At 40.0% G+C, this 26014-nt stretch overlaps 1 protein-coding gene across 2 annotated transcripts; it reads left to right on the plus strand.

Annotated features, from left to right (window-relative positions):
• The first annotated feature begins 2167 nt into the window (after positions 1-2167).
• LOC129330766 (beta-1,3-galactosyltransferase 1-like) lies at positions 2168-9312 on the plus strand. Of its 2 annotated transcripts, none has more exons than XM_054980949.1 (2): positions 2168-2309; positions 7338-9312. In XM_054980949.1, the coding sequence occupies exon 2, from the start codon at positions 7547-7549 to the stop codon at positions 8732-8734; it is 1188 nt and encodes a 395-aa protein (XP_054836924.1). In that variant the 5' UTR covers positions 2168-2309; positions 7338-7546; the 3' UTR covers positions 8735-9312. The 2 variants fall into 2 exon arrangements, with proteins under 2 accessions (XP_054836924.1, XP_054836925.1); XM_054980950.1 differs by lacking the exon at positions 2168-2309 and adding an exon at positions 2583-2653.
• Positions 9313-26014: the final 16702 nt, after the last annotated feature.

Consider the following 26014-nt stretch of genomic DNA (forward strand, 5'->3'; position numbering starts at 1 on the left):
GAAATAGAGGTTGTATTTTTTATATAAAACTTAAAGCTTTCCATCAACCTCTAAAATAACCCCAGAACTCTGCCTTGATTTAAATGATCGCTGTCCACTGATACAGAAAGGCAATTAACTCTTCTGAGGTCCCCATGAGAAATGAAGCATCCTTTTGCATTTATAACCCTTGCTTTAGCAAAAAAAACCAAATAGGAAAGTGCTAGTACAAAAGTCTGTAGCTTCACAATTGATAACGATCTGTACATACCGTATAGCTCTAATTTCTCTGGTTTTTCAAAGTATCCACGGTATAAGCCTTACACTCGAAAAGCTTTTTGAAGATACGACATCTGTTACACAACGTGTGCTAGGGAACCAGAAATTTCAAACCCTGATCATCTGGTACACAGACTCTACATCTCCAAGCAAGTTCTAGGGATCATCAATCAGAGTCTCCCTGTTTTCCCATTGCAAGCATCCCAACTTCCTAGATTCAGATTTAGGGTTTAGAAGATGTCAAAATACCTTAAACAATTGGGATGATCATGAATTAGCTGGTACAATGGTTGCTGAGAAATAACGTCTCTTTGCTGCTTTCATTTCCACTTCATGAGTTGCCCAAGTGTTTTCTATGAAGTTGGTCAGGTTATGTTGATTTTCTACAAGATTGAATCATAACACAGAAGGACGACAAGATCTCTCTCCCATGCAAATTATTTTTGACCAGTAGTCAGGGACAACCCTCTCTCCACAGGACCCCAGTATAGATAGGAAGCAATATTCCAGCTCAAAGGTTCACCCAAACATTCATGTTTTATTTGTACTTTGGATGCACTCAGAGGGACACGTGTAGAGGTTAGCATTTGGATAACAGAGAATAGGTGAACTTGTGGGATAGGAGGTGCATGGATTCTCCCAGACTTCACGCCTCAAAACGTTTGATAACACAGGCATCATTATAAGTGAAGATCAGGAAATTCTATATACTGCAAGTTTCACTGAGCCATCAACCAGGTGCCTACACATAACTGGGAAGATTAAAGGATACATTTATACCTAATAAAGATTTTTGGGGAAGGGATGGGAACTGCAAGATAAAATTCATGCTAAGGTACATTCTTTGGGGGTGGGGGAGAGCGATATAACAAGGGGACTCAGCCTATACATGTGTTGAACCTTGCCTGCCAAATTTCACACCAAGGAATTGTAAGGTCAGCTTAGACTCGTTATTCAGTTCAGTCCATAGACAAGTTTGGGCTTTTGCAGCCTCAATTTGCCTTGAAGCTGTGCATGAAAGGAAGAGGTTGTTTAACTCTTCAACTATTCAAAACTGTAATTCATATTTTATGGACAGAAAATGTTTTATCTTCATAACATCTGTTTGAGGTCTTAGTGGTGATACTGCAGTTATGGAATAGCTTTTCTTGGGGGTTCCACCTGGCACAATCGCTACTGTTATTTGAGCGTCAGGCCAACATGTCTATATTTCAATTCATTATTGGTTAACTTTTTTTAAATGCTAGGTTTCATTGGGAAGTGTTGATAGTTTGCTGCTTAATAAAAGTCTGGGTGGGAATGTATCATTATCAGACATTTTAACAGCTGCTGGAGTTTTTATTATGATTCCTAATTTTGTATTACTTCTATTTTTATTACTTTTATTACTATTACTTTCTATTACTGTTGCTACTTTTTATTGTTATGCTTTAATCTATTACATTTTTATCCTATCCTTACTCCAAGGAGTTCAGCATGGCATATATGAGTCTACTCGTCTTCCATTTTAGCCTCTCAATAAACCTGTAAATTAGGTTAGGCTGAGAAAGACTGGTCCACGTTTAGGCAGCTAGTTTCATTATTTTGTGTAATTGCACCCAGGTTTCTTTAGTGCTAGAGGGAAAGTGTAATGGTTAAATGCTAACAACTAACTGTCTAGCTAGTATACTGCACTGCCTTTCTGCATGGTACTGTTTTATTGTGGCTGCTATTACTATTTAAGACATTATGCAATGAGATATTTGTGGAATAATGTGGAAAATTCTGCACTTTGATTTTATTGCATTTTATGATTATGACCTTTAACTTCAGGGTGACAAGCTGCCTTCTTACATTAGTACATATGGGTGTGGAAAGTAAATATTTCCTGAAAGAGTTGCTGAGTTGATCTATCAGTTGTTGTAATTGCTAGAAACATTTTGCTCTCTGTGAAGACGACAGAAGTTAATCTGACCCTCTGTTGAATTGAGGCAGTTAGCCACAGAAAAAAGATCCAGGAAAAAGAAAGTGAGACCTCTTCAAGTTCACTGTATATTTGAGAGAAAGAAAAGGTAAGAGATTCCAGTATGCAAATTGCTAAATGGAAGTTTAGTTTGTTAGTTAAGAGGGAAAGATGTGATATTTTAAGCATATATCTAAGAGAAAGCTCTAAGGATAAAGGCTTTTTGTGATGCAAAAAAATAATAAAGCTTTTTTAAAACTGAGCTTCAGATAGGAGCAGTTTTGTTTCCGTGTTTAGATGAGATTGCCAAAATCAATGAGGAAATGACAGTTACTGTTAGTTCACTGTCTGAAGACTGCCCTTATTTGTTTGTAGATGGTATAAATCAGAGGACTTGAAGCACCTATATGGGCATCACCAGAAAAGGGCAGCCACGGGATGCCATTACAGAAGGTGGGAGGATCCCCAATGCAAGCATCCTCCTATGTTGATGGCATCTGTTTCCAAAGGAGTGCTCCCTGAAGCCCCAAAGGTGATGCCTCCTGAGGTCTTCTGAAGAACGTCCTGCTCCAGAGAAGAGGAGGGAAGTCAGGAATGGCCTTTTCTTTGGAAAAAGGATGCTTTGAGGAAGGAGCAAGTGGACACCAGGAAATATATTAACAGGCACCACCGTGCTGATGAGCACTGTGTTGGGGATCCCTGATCTACATAAGCCAGATTCACATATTGCAAAACCAACCCAATATTTTTGTGATCATTTGATTGATCACCCCCCCCCCCCATTGATTGATCATCCCTCTCCCATTTTCCTCTATGTGTTTGGAAAATTATTCTCAATAGGTAATTACTTATCTGAAGAAGTGAGTTGTGGCTCATGAAAGCTCATACCCTATCACAAATTTTGTTAGTCTTATAGGTGCTCTTGCTCTTTTCTACAATTCTTACTTACAATTTTTATTAATTTTATTATTAATCTGAGAATTTTATTTTTTTTAAATTGGATGAACTTTTATCTTTCATTTTGATCTGCTGTTTTAACATGATGGTGTGTGTGTGAGAGAGAGAGTAGAGGATGGAGCTGAGCGAGGAGTCCATGGCTGCCTCCAGAAGAGGCTGCGAAGATGCAAACGGTATAGAAATGGGCAGGAATAGAACCCCCGTGCCCCATTCCATTGCACCTTTCTCTGCAGCTACTTCCCTCCTTCTCCCTGTTTTTCTTGTGCATTATGCAACCCAGAGCCCATAACTCACCTTTAAATCTCTTCATGGGGATTCCAGCCCCCCCTTTCTATCCACAGTTTTGTGTTAGTGCCACAGCCCAGCTCTGCAATGGAATGAAAAGGCCCTTTAAAGCACTGAAAGCCAGGAGAAAACGTTGTGCTTAGTTTCGATATTTTGAAGGCAAAAGCTTTGCTCCACCACCGGTGGCTCTGGGGGAGCGCTCACAAGGGCAAAGCACTCATAGCCACTCCACAGTTCCCCCTTTACTTTGGATAAAATGAGGTGAATGTTTCTCCTAGAGTAAGGAGGGGGAAATGGGAGTCAGCCATGTTCTGCCAGCATTGGGCACCATGTTTTCTGGACCCTTCCCTTTAGTGCAGGGACCATGTGGGGAAAGTTCCATGTATGTTCATGCATCTAATTTGTGACTCCTATCTGGGAGGATAAGCATTTAAAAAGTTTAAAAGAAGGTGCTTTCTTCCCTTCCTTTCCACATTTATTTATATATAATATTTCTATTTTTCCTTTCCTTCAAGTTCTCAAAAGAGTTGAATGTTCATTTTATCTTTACTACAACCTCTATGTCAGAATAGGCTAAGGGCAAAAACAAACGTGACGATCACAAATCTCCATCTGTTCAGACTGCATATGCACATATCCTGGATTCGGCATGGGGCCACACAGAGGCGGCAGAGAGGGCTTAACCCTGAAATCAGGCCTCCCATGCTGTTATTAGTATTTTAAGGGGGGAAATAAAGTTTTCTTTTAAAACTTACTTTCAACTAACAACAGTGTAAGAAGCCAAGTTTCGAAGAGAAACTGGATGTGGCTTGAAAGGTTACCCTCCCTGGGTGGCCCTGATCCTAATGAGGTATGTATGCATGCAAAATTAGCCTTTGGAAATACAGGATTCTCATCATGTCTGTTTATGTCCTGAGGTTCACCCAATGAGTATTATATCTTTAAAGCCTGATTTTGCTATCGTTGATGCCCCCTCTGGCATTCGCTTGGCTCCTCCATACAGCTGATGTGCTGTGCTCCAAGAAAAGACAACCACACAGGAAAAACATGAGCAAGATTTCCCCTCAACTGGTAGCAAGCAAAACCATGCTGTAGAAAATTATTGTCATCATTTTAGTTCTATTTTAATTTAATTTTATTGATTTGGTGACAAAAATATGACTGCAGAAATGAAATCTCATTATCAAAGCTATCCCCTTGGGGCTTGGAAAGGCTTCCATGTCTCTGTGCTGTACAATTACTCAGTAAAAATTGGACAAATCGTCATAATCTGTTAGGCTATATGATGCCATTGAGGAGGCTGATATTAGGAAACAATTTCTTTATTTAAATAGTTTTACCATCTGCACTATGTGCTTGCATTTAGACAGTGGCTTCGACCTTGGCTGATATAGTACTGTAGTGCTTACCTAGAAATACGTGTGTTTATAAGGTGCCGTCAAATCACAGCCAGCTTATGGTGACCCCTGTAGAGTTTTCAAGGGAAGAGAAGTTCCAAGGTGTTTTGCCATTGCCCGCCTCTGGACTTCCTTGGTGGTCTTCCATCCAAATACTAATCAGGGCCAACCTTGCCTAGCTTCTGAGTCAGAGGCACCAATTATCATGAAGGAAAGGGGATATTGTGGTATCCAACTGTTCATGTTTATCTTGTTAGTCCTCAATCTACAACTAGCACAAGCACCATTCACCCCAATATGCCAAATTTCCCCACCATCTGAAAGTTTCACACATATTTTCTTGGGGTAGAACTACTTGTGTAATTCCGCATGCAATATCACCTAGTGTCAGTCTGTGATCAGGGAGACTCAGGTTCAAATCCCCCTCCTTACTCTTCCCTAAAGCTTACTGGGTGTCCTTGGACCAATCACTCTCTCAGCTAACCTACCTCACAAGACTCTTGTGTGTACATACCTTTGAAAACAACAAACATCTCTTTGACAAAGAGAACTGTGGTTCTCGAAAGCTTATGCTGCAATAAAGTTGGTCAGTCTTAAAAGTGCTACTGGACTCTTTACTATTTTGAAAACAACAGTAACCCTGTTCAGAATTTACAGCAAATGCATACACAATCTGTGTATATTGTACACTTGATTTTTCTTTATAAATCTCTTGACTCATTCTTACATTACATTCATCACATGTACAACTGGAAGTGTGATTTAAATACAACATTTATTCAGGTACTGGTTGCCAGTTTCATTTGTAAAGTGTATATGAGTTGGATCTCTCTTACAAAAAGATGTATGCATATACATGCAAAATGTATGTGTGTTCACTGAAACATGGAAACAGGGCTAGTAAAAAGCAGAGGACCAACATTGTTTACTAAAGTAAATTAATATGAAAAGAAACAAAATTTGGGAACATTCATCCATCCCTAATTTCTTTTATTTTCATTTGACCATTGGGTCCCACTAGTATGAGTAAGGGGGTGTTTTAAATATTTGTTGACCTGTTTGTGGCTGTTAAGTGGCTTGCTACACTGTATCCCTTCCTAACCATGCAGTACTGTGCATTTGGCTTTTTGTGCATATGCATCCTTATATAGTCCAACTGAGTTCTACTTCCCCTGTCCTTGCTGTCACTGCCCAACTCAGCAGTTAATTATGTAAATAAACAATTAAATCAGTAAGAAATTATAAAGATTAGTCATAAATAAATGCTCTGTTTTAATGTAATTCAGTGTATGTCTAATTAGTCCCTAGGGATGCTAATGGCTGCTGATTGGTTTGTATCAGTAGCATCTTTACAAATGTGGAGTTTTGTTTAAAAAAATGTTCCCCAGGCATTCACAGCTGTTTAGCATGACCGGATGATTGGCTCATGTCTGATAAACATCTTAGAACATGTTAAGTATCCTTAGTATCAATAGATTAGAAATATTTAATGCTCTAAGTGTCATATTAATCATAGTAAACTATAGTAAAACATACCATTCCAACTTGCATTTCCCAATTTTAATTTTGCAAATCTTCAATACCTGTTCATTTATTTTGTGTGTGTATGAGAGCGTTATATGCTTTCAAGTCGCCTCTGACCTATGGCAACCCTGCGAATGAAAGACCACCAAAATGTCCTGTCCTATCGTTAACAGACTTGCTCAGATCTTGCAAACTGGAGGACGTGGCTCCTTTTTTTGAGTCAAACCATCTCATTTTGTGTTTTCCTCTTTTCCTACTGCCTTCCACTTTTCCTAGCATTATTGACTTTTCCAGAGAGTCTTGTCTTCTCATGATGTGACCAAAATACGATAGCCTCAGTTTTGCCATTTTAGCTTCTAGGGGGAATTCAGGATTGATGTGATCTAGATCCCACTTATTGGTCTTTTTGGCCATCCATGGTATCTGCAAAACTCTCCTCCAGCACCACATTTCAAGTGAATCAATTTTCTTCCTGACACCTTTCTTCATTGTCCAATTTCCACATCCATACATAATAATGGGGAATACTATAGTTTGGATTTTCTTGGTCCCCAGAGAGACATCTTTATCTTTAAGGATCTTTTCTAGTTCCCTCACAGCTGTTCTTCCAAGTCTCAAGCTTCTTCTGATTATTGGCATTTAGGATGGTGTCTAGCAAATACATGGCTATAAAACCCATGACCACCCTCCACCCTGAGTGCTTTGAGGAAAAGGCTGGATACAACTTAGATAGGCTGATGGTATCTACCTATAGTCAATATTCATTTAGAAAATATATTTATTCAGAAAATGTATATGCCACCTCTCCAGAGATCTACTCAAGTAGGCAAGTAACATGAATCACTATTTTAAACATGTGTGGCTATAGATATTGTTTTGATTGCTATTTTGGTAAACTGAACAATTTTGTAGTTTTAAAAAAAAGGATGAAAAAGCAGATCACTTTTCTAATTTTGCATTTTGTTGCTCTTCAGAAAAAGAAAATTGTCATTCAGTAGAAAGGAAACTGAGGAAGAAGATACTCAGAAATGCAATGTTTTCAAAAAGTAAAATTCAAAACTGACAAGATAAACTGAATTTTGTACTCAATTTATGGGAAACTGCCTATGAAAAGTAGAACCCAAAGAATCACATTTCAGAAAATAATTACTGGAAATGGAAAAGCCATTTTCTCCTGACAAGTATGTATCCAATTAAGAATAAATGGAAGGTGGAAAATATGACCTTACGGACGAGACATTTTTACACTTCTTGGCGTTGCACTAAATCATATATTTTCCTGGTTGGCTCCTTCTGTTTCTTAATGGCATGTATCCTCTTGATTCCCAATGTTTCTCATTACTTCACTATTTCAACTCCAATCCATGTTCAAGAAAAATTGCATAGACTTTTATACTTTACCAGAGATACTGAGGAATCAGAAGAAAGCAAAGAAAGTAGTTTCTTCAGAAACAATACATCCAACATTAAGAAGTCTTCACAGAAAAGTCAGAAAAAGGAAGGAAATGCAAAAGTGTCCAGAAAGGCTAGCAAAGGAATCCAAGAGAACTACATCCATCTCCATCCCTACCGTTTTCTCATTAATGAAAGTGACAAATGTACAAAAAGAACCCCTTTCTTGCTTCTCTTAATAGCGACCAAGTTCAACGAGCGTAAACATAGACAAGCAATCAGGATGACATGGGGGAACGAAACGGTGGTTCCAGGAGTGGAGGTTATTCGTTTGTTTATGTTAGGGGTTAATGAGAAGGTCTCAAACCAAGCCATACTAAGCGAAAGCAGGCGGTATCATGACATCATTCAACAGGACTTTGTGGACACCTACAAAAACTTAACCCTTAAAACTCTAATGGGCATGAAATGGGTTGCTACCTATTGCTCCAAAGCTAGTTTTGTTATGAAAACTGACAGTGATATGTTTGTGAATACGGAATATTTGATTAAAAAGTTGCTATGGAATGTTAGACTTCCCAAAATGGACTACTTCACTGGTTCCATCATGACAGGGTATAAGCCGCATCGATTTATTACGAGCAAGTGGTTCATGCCAAAAGAAATGTACCCAGAAGATGAATACCCTAGTTTTTGTTCAGGAACTGGCTATGTTTTCTCCACAAATGTAGCCACAAGGATTCTTAGTAGGTCTCTAAAAGTGCCGTATTTATATTTAGAAGATATATATGTAGCACTGTGCCTCAATAAAGAAGGAATAAACTTGACACCTCCACCAAGAGAAGATTTGTTTAACATACACACAATTCCATTTTCTCCTTGTACTTACCACAGTTTAATCACTTCTCATGAAGTTAGTCCAAGTACTCTGCTATTTTTCTGGAAAATATTGCAAGACAAGAAGCATGAATGCCCTTGAGAAAGGAGATGTGATGCACGGGTCCTCTGGGAGTCATCCAGACAGCAGGTTTTCATTAAAGCATCCTGCTAGCCCTAGTAATGTTTCCCTTGGGCATCCCTGTAGGAAGTAGGCCATGAAGTTTAGTCAACATGCTCACCTGGTTGCTGTCAGCTGTGTGAACCTTCAAAATCAGAAGCACATGTGGATACAGTTGATCCAAAACAGTGAAAATATGTTTGTAACTGTTGTAAATGTGAGCCACTTGCCCTTGGGAAAACATTCACATCTATTTGAGACCCTGCTATTTGTTCACTCAAGAAGGGGAGAAAACTGACGAGGAACAGCCAAAGGTGGAGCCAGAGTATCACATGAAGAGTAGGGTGGCACATGAAGCCAAGATTGATAGGATTTCATATTCTCAATTTAGGACACTAAAACTTGCTGATGCGCAACCTCACAGGATCAGTTAATGGGGATTGGTGGGCTACAGAAAGGCAGTCCCCTAGAGTGTGGATTGGCTATTCCATTGTCAGCACAAGTGAGAAGGAGAGGGTTAAAAACATTGGCAGTCAGAAGCAAGTGTATGTGTTTGAGTGTGTTGGTGCCTAATGAGGAAGGAGAGATGTGTTGAGTGCATCTCTACAAAGGCCTCTACCAGTACCACCACAATCCCTTAGAATGGAGTATACTTATATAGCCAGTATAGGTCAGATTATCCTTTTGTTTGCTTTATGTGCTTAGATGCTGAACATGTTCTTGTAGGATGTAACTTTCCGTACTCCCATGTTGTTACTTGGAACAGAACTTAGTGAATAAAACTTTACTTAATTCCAGAGGAAGACAGCACATACCCTTATTCATAGCATAGATAGTTCAGATAGCCCCTGCTATTTCCTTTTCTGGTGGCCCTATCACCAGAAGGAAGTGGTAAGGGATTATTTTAGGGTGGTTTGGAACATTCCAGGGGCTCAGCTGGAGTCCTGGAGGAGAACAAAGGTATCCCACCAAGGCAGGGTGGGAACCTAAGAGAAAAGACAATTCCTTCCAGGCATCCCTCTCTCTCTTTCAGTGACTGCCACAGAGAAATTATGGAGTAGAGGTGAGGAAAGGAGAAACCTGAGGGACTGTGACAGAATGCAACCACTCACAGTGTTTGGATGCACCCTGCAAATCCAGTATTTCCTCATCCTTCTCTATATGTTTCAATAATCAGTTAATGCAAAATAGCCTTCTTCTTGCAAGTTTTGGATTTCATCTCTTTTCACTTTCCTTGTGAATAGATGTGTCTTCAGATAGAGAAATTGTAGGGGGGATGTTTATTATAGATAGAAATTACTCTGTTCTTCAGCTGAAAGTCCTAAATATTCATATTTTGCCACAATGAGTGCAATTCATTACCTAATTTATCATGGCTTTTTAATACTTCATACCGACAGGAAGATAGTTTTCTTCATGGTTCATTCTTTTCTGTAGAAAAGTAGCCTTAAGTACAATTTGTAATGAGCTTAAGGTAATGTAGGATCCATATTAAATTCAGATTTCATTTTAAAATGGTTTGTTTTTAAAGATGCACTTGGGAGAGCTCTAAAAGTTTGCTGTTGGCAGCTGCAAATTTGATTTGAGCAATGGAATAGGGAGGGGATGCTGAATACTTTCCTTGTGAACCATTTTCCCATTCAAAATCACTATCAAACTACTTTCACACTTGCAATGGGAAAGGGTATGATTCCACAACTAAGATCACTTACAGCCCTAAAGAAACCAAAGCTGTTCTTTGAAAGGAGTGTTTGGAAAAACCACAAAAGTCTATTACCCAATCATAACACAGGGTAAAAATCTTTCCTGGCCCTGTTAACCAGTGCCCCCCCCCCCTGCAAAGATGACTACCAACACAATAATTAAAATATCAAATAATAGATGGGAGGATGTGCTTTACTGGAAGATTTCTTTGAATGCTCTGCCTCCAACCCTGTGCAGTACAGACAAAATAGGCCTGACCAATAGGTATGCTGGATACGTCTGCTCCATGAAATTTGGCTGGCCAATGTATAGCTGGCCAGTTGTGGGTGGACTGCAGAAAGCCATGTGAGAGTCCCCTGGCTGAGCCAATGCTAGGCATGATTGCCCAGGGTCTTCTGTTCCACCAGGGTCTTCTCTCTCCACCTGCCCATAATAATTGCCTCAGTTTAAGGCTGTGAGTAGGCCATGCAGAGACAGAAGTTGTTCTACGAAAGTTTCTCCAAGTGCTAAATTCCAGATGGGTAGTCATGAGAATCTGTTGCAGCAAAATGGAGTCCAATGGCACCTTAAAGGCAAAGAGCATTTATTCCAGCATGAACTTTCATGAGCCTGAAGTGAGTTCTGGCTCATGAAAATGTTTGCTGTAATAAAATTTGCTACTGTTTAATATGCCACTATTTTATTTGGCTGTAGATAAATCAGCTTAAAATGAAGGGCAGAAGTTCTGGGGCAGGAAAGACATATTAAGGATTCAGGTACTCATTGCCTCATTTAGTACTTTCCTGTGGGTGTGAGTGTTCAGAGGTATGCTTGATTTCCCCCTCTGGCAAGGGCTGTTACTAGGATGGGACTCCTGCTAACAGGAGGGAATTAGCGGCAAGGAGTAGGCTATGCAAGAGGGGTAACAGGTGGGACCTCAATCAATTTTTACCAAGTCCTCTCCCCAAGGAAACTGATGAGACTAATGTTCCTCAAAGTAAAGGAGTAACTTTATTTAAGGAGAGAAAATACACACACACAAGAAGTAGCAAATGGTGTATACAAGCACAGAGTCCTAGGAAATTAGCCAGAGGTTGGAATAGAGTGAGGGATTGAAGGCGGGTATATTTACCTATCCATGAAGAGGAGAAGAGCAGTCCACGGAAGAAGAAGGTTTCAAACAGCCTGCATTCTCAACCAGGAGAGTCTTAGGGAAAGTGACCCTAAGGGTACTGCGCTTGGATCCAGGAAAGCATGTACAGTTTGAATGAGGCAAGAACCCTGGTTTTTATAGGGCAAAACATGTCCTGAGGCTGAGGAGCCCCCTTGGCTGTTGGAACAAAGACCGTAACGGTTCATTCCTGGGAATAACAAAGGTTTGATTACGTTTGATTGACACTACTGAGGTGTGACAAAAGAGTGAGATTTAGGTTTTCCTGTTGTTTGACAAAGAAATGATTGCTCATTAATGTCCCCGGAGCTGAGCTAAAATGAATTTTCATATCCCCAGGAAGAAATTACAAACTTATCAATGCTGGTTGATGGCCCATCAATCAGAGGATGGGACACAAATTATGGAAACAAGGGGTGATTGGAATGTTCAAGGGGGTGACTCAGCAAGAACCTTTGTTGTTAACAACTGCACATGCGCAGCTTGGGGGAGGGTGGAACTAATCACTCCCAGTCCTCAGCATTTGCATGAACATCCCATTCATGCTTCGTTCCTAGGCAGGACTCAGCAACGCTCTGCCCAGCTGGCTGGAATTTCTCTGATGCAGGTCATGCTGCCCAAAGGTTCTTGCTGAGTCACCCCTTGAATGGGCTGGCCCTGTGAACAGTTGACCCTGGCCTCCGCCATTTTTAATACAGCTGAGTCACCCCTTGAATGGGCTGGCCCTGTGAACAGTTGACCCTGGCCTCCGCCATTTTTAATACAGCCTGTGATATCAAAATCACAGAACCCCTGAAATGGCGGAGGCCAGGGTCAACTGTTCATAGGGCCAGCCCATTCTTTCTGTAGAGGGGGAGACAGCAGATTCCAGGTTATTGTAGTCCCCAGGGACCTCCTCCACACTAAACATTCCACCCCTTTTCACTTGGAGGCACTCCAAGTTCACCCTCAAAGCACACCACTGGCCAATCCCAGTGCCATTATCACTGGGCAGAAAGAGAAGCAGGTGATGATGTCTGCAGCCTGCTGCTGCACAGTTCTGTGTCTCAAGGTGCACCTTCCTAAAGCTTTTGGTGTCAGTGTCAGCTTCTGCACAACAGTGCCAAGCCCTGACAGTGGTGACCACAAGCATATCTCTATAGTCAGATGGGGGTTCCCCATACAGTCAATGATATTGGAGCAAACAAAATCATGTGAAATTCTGGATCTGGGCCATGTGAAATGTGTCTTTATTTTCAGCCTTCATTTTCTTAACAGAAACGCCTACATTTTGTATTTTTTTAAACAAGCCACAACCTTTAAGAGTGATCCACATAGTTTTTCAACCCTGAGTGGCAGACTTAATCCTCGCTATGAAGTCTCTTCAAGCATCACTCATTCCCTAATGCCTTGTTTTGAAAAATAAAAGGCTCCCCGCTTCATGAATATCACAATCTATTCAAGGATTAGTTATGTGGAAATGTATTTAAATCTTTTTTAAAACAGTGATTAAAAAATAGAAGGTTTGGGAGGGAGTAAATGTGCCATTTAAATAACTTCGTGCAATGCTGCTATTTTCTCCTGGTTGCTGGCAGCTAAAGGGATCTCAGTTTGTTCTGTGAATCTATTGTATTTTCTAAGCTTGCTTAGAAATGTACTCAGTAGGGCTGAGGTAGAACTGCTTTTTGAGTTTTCAATAATTCCCCCCCCCCCGAAAAGAGCCTTTGGGGTTTTTAAAGCTTAGATCTGGTGTCCTGTTCCAAATCTGTTAAGACAGTGGTGTTTACTTTTATCACACACACACAAAGTTGTACGGTTGCCAGGTCCCCTTACCCTCCGGGTGAGAGGTGGGTGACTTGGAACTCAAATTTGCATGTCCACCACCATGCAGGAGCTCATAAGTGTAAGAGCCAAGCCAAGCCCTGCACCTAAAATGCTGTATTTTAATATTTATATCTGCCAATTGAGAATTTTTTATTGTATATGGAATAGTGTTTTAATGTTTATTTATAATGTTTTTACTGTTTTTAAACTGTATGTTACAAATTGTATGTTGTCACACCACCCTGAGCCCGTCTGACAGGGAGGGTGGTCTAGAAGTGAAATTAATAAAATAAATAAATAAATGTTGGAATGCCATTTATACGATAAGTTATGAAGAATGTTGTTTGAGAGGTTGCCAGTATATATTGAATGCCAGAACAATTTATCCTTTTGTCATTTTCTGTTGAAGGATAATGATACAGTGATTTCTAGAGTGGCTGCGGAGGTTTTAGTGGGTGTGCTTAAGATTCATACAAGCTTTGTATAAATATATTGTCTTCTGATATTTTATGTAATTTTATACTGACTTGTTTGCTGTCTTAGATTCTTGTATGCCATTAAAGGTATTTGATTGATTGATTGATTGATTGATTGACTGACTGACTGACTGACTGACTTGGAACTCACCTTTGAGATTTCCTCTTGCATGCAAAGTGTGCATGTGTGTTTCTGGGATATGCAACGATGTCACTTCTGGGAAGTGATGTTATCACACAGGCCATGTGCCGCCACTGGGATTGCTCCATGCTCTGCAGCAGGCTGATTTCAGCCCATTTGGGGCCAAATTGGGCCCGTTTCAAGCCACTCCTGCACCTGCACTCTGCAGTGAACTGATTTAGGCCCCAAAGAGGCTTGATTCCACCCATTTAGAGCTTAAATTGTCCTACTGTGGCACATGGGAGCATGTCCTGGGAGGTGTGTTCCCCTGCCTTCTCCCTACTGGCCAGATAAGAGGGGGTGGTGGTGGAGAGTGGGAGTGGGGGATCTCCCACCCCCAGCAGGGGACTGGCAACCCTACAGAGTCGTGTAGTTATTCAGTAAGGTATTTTCAGGAGTTGCCAAGAATAGAAACAGAAACCTTTGTACTTTTCCTACATGCAACAAGCCATGGGGGCTGTAGGGAAGAGAATTCCCTGACTATGAAATGTTCTTAGCCTCCAACTTTACCCACCCAGGCAGTCCACTGGTTGTCCTGGAATATAGTATCCAGCCAGGGTGGGATGTTGAGGAACAGAACTCTCAGAGTTCCCACTCTGTTAGGATTGCCAGGTCCCATGAGGCCCCTAGCGGGAGACTGGGGCCCTGGCACTTACCTTGAGAAGTGCTGAATCTCTATCTTCGCATGCACATGCAGCACATGCATGCTCCCAACGTGCATGGTGATGTCACTTCCGGGAAGTGATGTCATTACGTGGGTCAAAGGGCAGCCCACACCTCCCTGCTGGTTAGGTAAGTGGGGGTGGGGGGAGGAGGGGGAGCAGGAGATCCCCCACCCGGGGTGGTGGTGGCAAGTCTATACCCTGTGGATGCCTAATGGTAGTACTGATAAGTTTAGGTGTGCACCAATGTCTTGATATTCACACTGGGACATAAGATTCCATGTGTCACATACCTCTAATGCTGAGGAGAATTCTGAAGGTAAGGAATGTTTCTACCTGGCTTCCCTGTGCCATCTTATTAACCAATGTTAGAAATAGGGGCAGGCCCCAGTTCTAGGCCTAGTCACTCAAGGGATAGGACAGGGGAATAAGAGGCAGGCCCCAGGGGAATTAACAGGTGGGGATAAAAGGTGATGTAACAAAGACTTTCTGAGGCCCTAGAGAGTTGCTGCCAGCCAAAGTAGACAAATATTGAACTACTGGAGTGGCGGGAGGGCAAGGAAGAAGTCCAGAAGTCCCTTAGGAAGTGAAAGTGATATCATAATGCTCTCGGAATTTTCAAAATACTATGGTAAAAACAATTGAGATTTGAAAATTCTTAGAAATTGTGATGCTAATTCCAGTTTTGGAATGGGAAGAGATATCATGACACTTTAGGGACTTTCAAGTCTTTATGGTTTTAACATAAGATTAGAAAATTCCTAGAGTGTCATGATTTCTGTTCCTGTTCCAAAACTGGAAGTAATGACCTACCATTGATTGATGTAGTTTCCTCCCTCATTTCTCCCCTACCATGCCATTGAGTGAACAAGTGGGGTAAAGAGTGTGTGCAGGAGGTTTTCCATCCAAAACAGGTGTGTTGCAAACCTAAGCTGGATGAACCAATTGTCTGAATTAGTACAAGGCAGTTTCCTTTGTTCAAAATCCACACAGAGCTAAAATTGTACATATATCTACTGTTGCGGGGAGGGGGGGAGCCTGCAAACTGCTGTATCTTTATTAAACAGAAGTTTATTATTTTGACAGAAACAGTCTCATACACTCACTACAGACTAGCAACATTACTGCATATCATATTAATGTATCCAATGATGCTGATAGGCCTGTAATGAATGTTTGAAACCCAAACAATATACTTTTGTTTGTTTAATAAAGATGCTGCAGTTTGCAGTCTTTCTCTCGTTCTAGCAGTAAATATATTTGCAATTTTCTTGTAGAAAATTCTATTTATGCTTTTAAATATGATTATTAGTACAACTGTATATGCTAAATTAGATCTGATTTGTTTAATTAAAGCAGAAAAATAAGTTTAAAAGTGGTAAGAAAATACATATTGCATGGAATTCAATTTCCCGCAAAATTCCCATTTTCTTTCCCAGATTCACAGAGGGCTCTTCCCCCTGCTCTGTTCCTTTTTTTATCTATTCAATAAGAAAATGCTTTATAAACTTTGTGGAAGCTTCTTTGGAGGAGTATTTTTTTCACTCCAGTTTTAATATTTGGTTGTTTTACAGCATGTTTGTAAATTTAGAAGGCACTAAGACAAGAAGAAATATTGATGCATGGTGTTCAAAAGGAGCAGAGTGACAAAAAAAGCAAAATACCAGCCCATTTATTGAAATAGTTTTAGTACAAAGCAACAAAAGCTCATGGAAAAACTATCTAGCAAAATATATAATATGAAGTTCAGGAATACATAAAACATTGAGCTATTTGGACTCTCTCAGACAAAAAAACCTTTTTGTGTAATATAATTCTTGAGAAGGGATGTAAACACAATCACAGACATCTGGAGTACGTGCTATGTGGAATTGGCATCCTGAGGTGGGGTCTACTGTGGAGGACACAGCCTCTTACTTACACTGGGATTCGTTTTGAGCTTAAGGTGCCAGCAGGAGGGGCAGAAACGGACAAGACACCAACGTACCTGGGCACAGCTATAGCTTTTATTGAATACATAAAACAGACAAAATTTCAGCAAGCTTGCATCATATTTATCCAAACAAGGCTCGGCCAAGTTGATGAATCATCATCAGCCAGTTGGGAAAAATCTAACAAAGGAGATTTCTGTTTTCCCTTCCTTAGGGGTCTCCTTTTATACCCTTTTCCTTCTTGTTTGAGAGCTTATTTGGGGCAGTTAGCAACGTTCCCAATCCTATGTGGGCCTTTCCAATTGGACTTACATGTAGAGAACAAGGAGAGGAATAGCAGGATGAGGTCACTTGGTGGAGGATTTCTTTTTAGCTTAGACAGGTTCAGAGACCCTTTTCCATACAAAAGCTTCCACACAGTTTATTTCCCTCATCTACCCCTCCCCAGTCAGAATGCCACACACTGCATACATGCACATATGCTTGCAGTGCAGAACCCGTTCTTCCCTGAGAGAGGAGGGTGGGAAATCTCTGTACTTTTCTGTATGCCTTGTTCCTCACAGTGATATACCTCCACATCCCTGGCCTTCTGGTCTGTTGCCCACATTCCAAGTCTTGGTCAGGTCATAACTACACATGGGCATGAATTGGGGGGGGGGGGGGTCCCAAACACCCTGTTCATCGTTCGTTGCCATCCACGAAAAACGAACAACAAACATGGACGAACATGAAATGTTCCCGGACATGTTCATTGTTTGTTGTTCGTGGGGGCCAGAACCCACCACCCACAACCACCCCCTCACTTAGCCCCCCTCCCCTCAAACCCACTTACCTAGCCCTTTAAAGATCCCTTTAAACTATCAGCTGGCAGGCAGCAGGGGGGGATTCCCCCCTGCACCTGCCAGCTGATAGTTTAAAGGACCCTGTCCTGGCAAAAACAGCAGTGTCTGCTGGCAGCTACTTTGAGGGGTTACCAACTGACCTTCCCAATGCCCAATACCCACCAAATTTGCAGGGGACATGGTCCTCACTGTCCTCTGAAGAACCCCCCCCCCAAGTTTCAGAGATATTGCACCCCAGGAAAGGCATGATCCACGGGTCTCCCTCTTGGCTGTCATTTTCTCTTCACAGTGGCAAAAATGGGACTCTCTGCTGGAAGTACTTTAAAGGGTTAAAGCCAGAAGGAAAGGCAGAAGGAGTTCAGATAGAGTTCAGTCCCTGCCTCCAGTTGCCAAGGGGATTGATTGCAGGTGCCAGACTGTCTGGTTTGATGAATGGCTGCCGAAGGCAACGAATGAGGCTTGCAATGACCACCTGTACATTTAGGATGGGGCATCATGAACAGCTTGTTCGCGAACAGCAGATTGGGCTGTTCGTGGGTGTTTTCTGTTCATAATGCTGTTCGTGGCCATGTCTAATCATAACTCTGGTTCCATCTCTTGCTATTGTGCTACTTCCCTTCATATGCTTGCAGCTTAGTAGTTTCTAGGCTGCATCCACTCATTCAAGGTAAGTCTCAGGCCTGGAAAGTATGTTACAAAATAATAATTCAACTCAAGTAAATTAGTGCTTTATAAACCAGTGCTTCTCTGCATGAATAAAGACTACAAAATGCCAATAAAGAGGTGGCATGAATACTTTGAATACTTCAGAAGGTGACTGAGGGCCTCCCTGCTGCCGCTCTACTGTGCATGTAGTAGGAGACTCCCATTTTCAGTCTGAAAGATGTAGGAGAAGGTCAGACATTTCCCAGGGTGCACCAAAGCAAAGAACTTCCAAATCATCATCCATGGGGTTGCCTGTATTACTATCGAACTTCCAAATCATCATCCATGGGGTTGCCTGTATTACTGTCGAAAGCCACATGTTCCACCTGCAACACAGTAAAAGCAGTGTGTTTGCATAGGGATAGTGGTGAGGTTACTTCCATTTAACAAAAGCAAGCATATGTAATCATATATCTAATTTCACAGAGTGCGGATGAATAAATCAACAAAACTGAGCTAGGGACAAATAACGGGGGTTTCTCTTCACACCTGAAGGAAGTTCCAACTCTGCAGAAAAATCTAAAATCTTTTAAAAATACATTTATACATATATTAGAAACAACAGCTGAAGCTTTAAGAAAGGAATGGCCCCTGAGCTCCCAGTTGCCATCTTGGAGGTTGCTAGGCAGCAGCCACAACTCCCAGGCCTTGGTTTCTGTAAAGCAAAATCATGGGTGTATCGGGGTAGAGACCAAAACAGGCCAGGAAAAGGTCCCATCTTCTTCCCCTGTAATGTCCCACTGAAGGATGATATGCGGGGGACAGATCTATTGGAAACCACTGGAGACTCACAAAGTACACCACTGGGCCTGGGGCTGGCAGCAACCCCTATACAATTCAGCCAGACTTTTGCATGGAGAGGCTGCCAGGAGGATGGAAGGAGAGAAAGCTGAAGATAGGAGAACAAATAAAGGTAGGTTGTTTGGGTGGGTTGGAAGAAAAGAAGAAAGTACAAAAAGGAGAGAGGCTACAGAAGCTACCAGGGAAGAGAATAAGGAAGCAGTGCAAGAGGATATACTGGGGAAAATGGGATGCCCTCTACAAGTCCTCCTCCACCTCATAACAAATATAATTCAAAAGGAAAATGATAAAAAAGGCACACTTGTTTTGAATCATTTGGAGCTCAGTTATGTTCTTGCACACATGTTGCTTGAACTACTAAGCCCCAAGTATAAGGAGGCATCCCCAACCAAGGTCCTGTTGGAGCAGTGTGGGAGATACTGTTTTTCTGTTTTGTTTTGTTTTTAAAAAAATGCAGCTTCATGGACTTACCCGAAGTTCTTACTTGAAATGACAAAAGGTAGTATTACGAATCGTTGGAAACGTTATGGGTTTACAGTAGTTTCTGGCAATTCCTAGAGCTACCCTCTGTTACTTCCAATAAGAACTTCTGGCAAGTACACTAGGGTGCATTTTTTAAAAAAAGTTACTCCCACAACAATGCTTTCCCCCTCCAACCCTCCTGTGGACTTCTGCTGACTTGTAGCAATTCAATGAAGCAGTTCTTAAAGTAAATATCACTTTAGCTACTTATGCAGTACAGAAATATTCATATGAAAAGCCACTATTTTGTGCTTGTACAGTTAAATAGATTCAAGTGAACCAGAGTGCAATTATTTTTTAAAAACATTAATTCAAAGTGAAAAAACACCTATAGTAGCCACTTAAGAGCACTATTTATTCTCAAAAGGTACTCTGATCTGTGTACATCTTCAAAATTGTTTCCTAAATATTTACATAGCATATTTTTAATATTAAGGGCCAATTATGTTAATTTACAAAATATTTGTCTTGTTTTTAAGGCATATCCATTAAAAACCATATGAAGAGGGTGCTTCTGTCACATATTTTTTCTAATAAAAATTGTATGAAGAGGTACCTCTCACAGGTGAAATTACCTGATGCTGAACAATACTTCACATTTGAAGAGGCATTGGACTGGGACTAGATTGGAGAATATACGGAATCACTAAGTATACTTCAAAAATGCATTATGTTTATGTTGACTTTTATATATATATACCTGTCAGGTTTGTACACTTTTTAAAACAAAATAATGGCCAATAGTATATACAAGTCAGTGGCAGGGGAAGGCCCTTAATATTAAAAATATGCTATGTAAATATTTAGGCCCTATTGTATCAGGATCCTGAGTGTGCCTTTGGGGTGTGGGAGGGCCTCGCCTATCATTCTCCATGTTTGCATGTTCCATCTCCCAGCTGGGATCTGGCTTCCATGCTTCTTCCTGCCTGGGCATTCGTTTTAGTGCTTGAAGCACATTCAGAGAAGGGGCTTATGGCATAATCATGATCATAAGCCTTCTAACATTATGGGGGCAAGTCTGACCGCTAACAGGCAAGAGAGGAAGGCCTGCCAGAGTGGTGACTGGTGTGGCAAGATGGAGCAGGGAGCAAACAGAGTGGAGGAGAGGAAAGCTCAAGGCATGTGAGGGGAAACCAGAGTTGGTGGAGAAAAGGTGGAAAGTATTGCAATGTTGCAATGCCTGCATATGCTCAGAAGCTTTTATGAACTTGGGGCAGTGTACCACCAAATTAGGGTTTTTTTAAAACTAAGATTTTTCTGTAAACCTGGGAATTCTTACAGTTTTCAGAATCTTATAACAAAGATAGTCCTGTCTGCATAGGGGCCAAACTTTGGCTATTTAATATACAGGAATGGTGGAGAATGAATTTTCACTTCCTGCATATGTCCTTATGGGACTCTTGTTTACTTATAATTCCTGTACATCACTGGGATGATATTTTAAACCATGGCTGGCTGAAGCCTGTGCTGTGCCAACCAGAGAAGTATACTGCACTGAAGTTGGGAAAAGTACCAGAGAACCTATTGATTTATTCCAATGAAACACATCACATTTGGAACATAAATAGAGCTTCAGATACTCTATGTGGATACTTCTTTGTTTTGTAATTACTAGGAATATCAGCTGCTGTAATGACACATTGTTCAGTTTGAAAATTTCTTGTGGCTAGAACTCACAATTAAAGCAAGCTAAGAGAACTTATCAATGACAGTGGATTCACTAATTAGGCCAATTGTGTGCTATATTAATGCCTCAGTGTCAGAGTTATTTTTATGAATATGTTTCTCTTCACGACAAGAGCTTATGCAACAGACCTCTTGCTGTGAAATCTGTTTTATTTAGAAGGAAATTGTGGATGAAAGGGACAGTCTGATAACATTTTGAAACTTTTTAAACTGTGGATACACAAAACCATTTGCCTTGAGGTAATTTAACCACGGTATGCATACATATAACCATTTAGGTAGGAGCCATGCTATAAGGCAAGATGGTTGGGGGGGGGAACAGATGGAGAGGTACATCTTCTACTTGCCTCCCTTAGTGATAGGAAGCCCATTTGGAGCACAGGAAAGAAGCATAGAAGTTCACTATGTGAGGCAGACTCTGGAAGACTAGAGGAGGACTTTGTTCTCCTATGTGACCAGGCAGACTGCTTTCACTGCAAAGTAGGAAGGATACAGACAGAACCTTGGTCAAAGATCCAGAGGAGTTAGCCATGTTAGTCTGTAGTAGCAAAATCAAAAAGAGTCCAGGAGCACCTTTAAGACTAACCAATTTTATTGCAGCATAAGCTTTCGAGAATCAAGTTCTCTTCATCAGATGCCTGATACAAACTGGTCAAATACAGAAGAGGAGGGGGAGAGGGGAGAGAAGGAGAGGAGGGACAAGATGCAATTAGGGGGGAGGCAACCAAAACATTCCTTTGCTAGTAAATGTAAACATCTCCTTTTGGTGTGTAGTCAGTTTGCCGTGTTAGTTTGCAGCTGTAAAAGCATCCAATTTCTATGTAGTATAAGCCCTCGATAACCACAGCTCTCCCTGCCAGATGCATCTGACAAAGAGAACTGTGGTCCCTCTTTTGACTATTACCAAAGACTTTTTTTGCATTAATGCAACAGGAAACTTTGGAAGATGTGTGGAGAATGCAGAATCCCACAGGTAGACATTATACATTTTTCTCCGTAAGGCATTCTACCCTATCACGAATCGATATGATCTGGGCCTCAAAGGACTTAGTGCTTTGGACTAAGGATGTAGAAATAATGCCCATGGTAGGCTCAGATCATAACCCAGTAATGTGGAAGTTTGGAAAAAGAATTAAGAGGAAAGGATGGAGAATAAATGAGGACTTGTTACAAGAGGGAGAAAATATGGAGATGTTGAGAAGGGAAACTAAATTCTTCATACAGCATAACATGAATCGAGAAGTACCAACCAACAAGGTATGGGATACATATAAAGCAGTAATTAGAGGCATACTAATGGAATTAAATGGAAGAGCTCGAAAGAAAAGAGAGGAGAAGAGACAGGAGATTATGGAAAAAATAAAAGCAAAAGAAATACAATTAAAGAAAAGACCAGGGAAAAAGAAAATCTATCAAGATATTAAAATCCTTCAAGAGCAGTTGACGGCAATGAATAACAAAGAATTGGAATGGAATCTTAAAAGAATGAATCAAAAGTCGTTTGAAGGTGCAAATAAACCTGGGAAATACTTGGCATGGCAATTGAAGAAGAGAAAGGAGAAAAAGACAATAAATAAAATATGTGAGGACAATAAAGTGCATCTGGAACAGACTGCTATAAGTAGAGCTTTCTATAAATTTTATGCTAAATTGTATGACAAAAAAGAAGTGAATAAAGATTCAATAGCGACATATTTGGGGAAAATTAAGCTTCCAGTAATCTCGGACGATTGGAGAGCTAAATTGAACAGTGAGGTAACAGAGGAAGAGATAAGGAAAGCAATACAGTCAACAAACTTGGGGAAGGCGCCGGGACCTGACGGACTTACAGCTAAATTTTACAAGGTAATGGTCAATGAGCTGGCATCACTTTTAAAAGAAGTGATCAATGGTGTTTTGAGAGATCAAAGAATTCCAGATACCTGGAGTGAAGCTAATATATCATTGATCCCTAAAGAAGGACAGGACTTGACTAATGTTAAAAACTATAGACCTATTTCCTTACTTAACAATGACTACAAGATCTTTGCGAAGGTCTTGGCAGAGAGATTAAAGGGATGGCTATCCGAAGTTATTGGGGAAGAACAAGCAGGTTTTTTACCAAACAGACAAATTAGAGACAATCTAAGGACAGTTATAAATGCTATTGAATACTACGATAGGCGTTGTGATAAGGAGGTTGGTTTCTTCTTTGTAGATGCTGAAAAAGCATTTGACAATTTGAACTGGGACTTTATGTTTGCCACTATGGAACAGCTACAAATGGGAGAAAGATTCATAAGAGCAGAGAAAGAAATTTACAGAGACCAGAGTGCAGCAATTGTGGTGAATGACGAGTTGACTAAAAAACTGATTATTGGCAAAGGTACTAGACAAGGTTGCCCGTTGTCTCCACTGTTGTTTATTTTGGTTTTGGAAATTCTAATGATACAGATTCGAGAAGACAATGCAATCCGTGGAATAAAGATAAAAGACTTTTCCTACAAGGTCAGAGCATTTGCAGATGATATAATGTTAATTGTGGAAGATCCAATTGAAAACATGACTAAGGTAATAGAAAAAATTAAAGAATTTGGAGACTTGGCAGGTTTTTATGTAAACAAAAAGAAATCAAAGATATGCAAAAATATTTTTTTTTTTAGAAAAATTTTTATTGGGTTAGGATCAATTATTTATACATTACAATCAATTCTCCCATTTTCCATTTCTAACCCCCTCCCTTTCCCCCCCTTTTTTGTTGACTTCCAACAGTTTTCCAACCCTTTGTCCCTTTTCCCTTACTCTTTTTAGATTCCTCTATCTAACAAATATATAATCTCCCATTTATTCTAAGCAATACATTCTTAACTATTTTTAATACTCTATACCCAAACTATGAGTCATTATTTCCATATTGGATAAACAATTTATCCCATTTTCCATAATTCCGATTTCAAATATTTCAATAAATCATGAACCATATAAATCATATATTCATTTAAATCAAACAAAAAGATATGCAAAAATATGACTGAAAGATTGGATGAAGCTGAAAAATCGCAAACTGCTGGCCTTAGAGGGATATAAAAAATTATTTGGATGGCATGCATACTTATGGTATGACAAAGTAAAAGCAGATTCTATGTTTTTGCACCATTACATTCGGAGAAGCCTCTTCTCAACTTGGAAGAAGTACAAAGACTACCTGCAAGAAGGAATCCCCTCTTGGGTGGTTCCATATGAAGTAATAGATCCGAGAACGGTTGATAATGAACAACAGTGCTTAACGTACAAGGAGATAACGCGAATAGAACTTTTAAAAATAAGAATAAGGACGCAACAAGAGTTGTCTCCAAATTATGACTGGTTTCAATATAGACAAGTTAGAGATCTTTATTACTCGGACTGTGTGAAGGGAGGGATAAGAATGGAGAACTAAGATTTAGAGAAAGCAATTCTACAAGAAGAAAAAAAAAGGAAATCTCTAAGATATACAAAGTACTGTTAAAATGGTATACGGAAGATGAAGTAGTTAAAGTGCAAATGGTGAAGTGGGCTATAAATTTTAATAAAGAAATAACAATGGAGGCGTGGGAATATTTGTGGAAAAATACATTGAAGATTACGACATGCACCAGTATCAAAGAGAATCTCTACAAAATGATTTATCGTTGGTATTTGACACCAAAGAAAATTGCACTAGGGAACTTGAACACATCTAATAAATGCTGGAAATGTAAAAAGCATGAGGGATCTCTGTATCACATGTGGTGGACTTGTGAGGTAGCTAGGCAGTACTGGGGGGAAATAATAAGAGTAATGAGTGAGATTTTACAATTTCAAGTTAGTAAGAACCCAGAACTCCTGCTACTGAACTTGGGAATGGAAGATATTCCAGCACAACACAGGACATTGTTATTCTACATGACAGCAGCAGCTAGACTCTTATATGCGCAGAAATGGAAAGTACAAGAAGTGCCAACTATTGAGGACTGGATTTACAAATTGCTGTACATGGCGGAGATGGATAAAATGACAAGAAAATTGAGAGATCTTGACCCGGGACAGTTTAACACGGACTGGGAGAGGCTGAAACGATATTTGGTGAAAAAATGGGAGGTGGGAGGACTGTGGCAGTTTGATAATTACTGAAATATAACAAAAGGAGAGGGGAGTGACTATACCGGGGGGAGAGAGTAAAGTGAAAAAATTCTAAGCAATTATTTTATTTGATTAGTATGAATAGTTGGGTATCAATAGTGTTACTATCATAAGGATTATAAGGATAGAATTTAATTAATTTTTTTTTATGTCAGCAGATAACTGTACAATGGAGAATAAATATACATTAGCATACATAATATAGGTCTAATTGATAGACTTTTGCTGAATGTGTACATGAATTGTTTGTTGGATAGTTTTATAATGGAGAAATTAATTAATCAAAAAGGACAAGACATGTAAAAGAAAGTAAAGAGTATCATATAGAGTACAAGTCAAATTGATTGATTTATAATAAATGTATGCAATGTTTATAGAAGTATTTGAAGTTATGCATAAAGAGGGACAAATTGTTTGTCCCATTTTGAAGTACTTAGAAAGAGTAAGATAGAGTACAGAATACCAAAATGATTATTATTATTATTATTGAAAAAGATAAGTTAAGATTGTCATACTTTTACCCATTTGGGAAGGAAATTAGAGATAGCACTATGTTACTATAGATAAGCTTAGAAGAGTTTGAAAGTATGTTATAATAAGTACAATAAGTTTGAAATGAGTAGAGGGAGAATAGACAAGGGGTTGGAAAACTGTTGGAA

This window comes from Eublepharis macularius, chromosome 5 (genome assembly GCF_028583425.1).
Source record: "Eublepharis macularius isolate TG4126 chromosome 5, MPM_Emac_v1.0, whole genome shotgun sequence".
In the NCBI taxonomy this organism is placed as follows: Eukaryota; Metazoa; Chordata; class Lepidosauria; order Squamata; family Eublepharidae; genus Eublepharis; species Eublepharis macularius.

Coding starts and splice junctions, on each gene's coding strand:
- LOC129330766 (XM_054980949.1), top strand. CDS start 7,547: ATGTATCCAATTAAGAATAAATGGAAGGTGGAAAATATGACCTTACGG.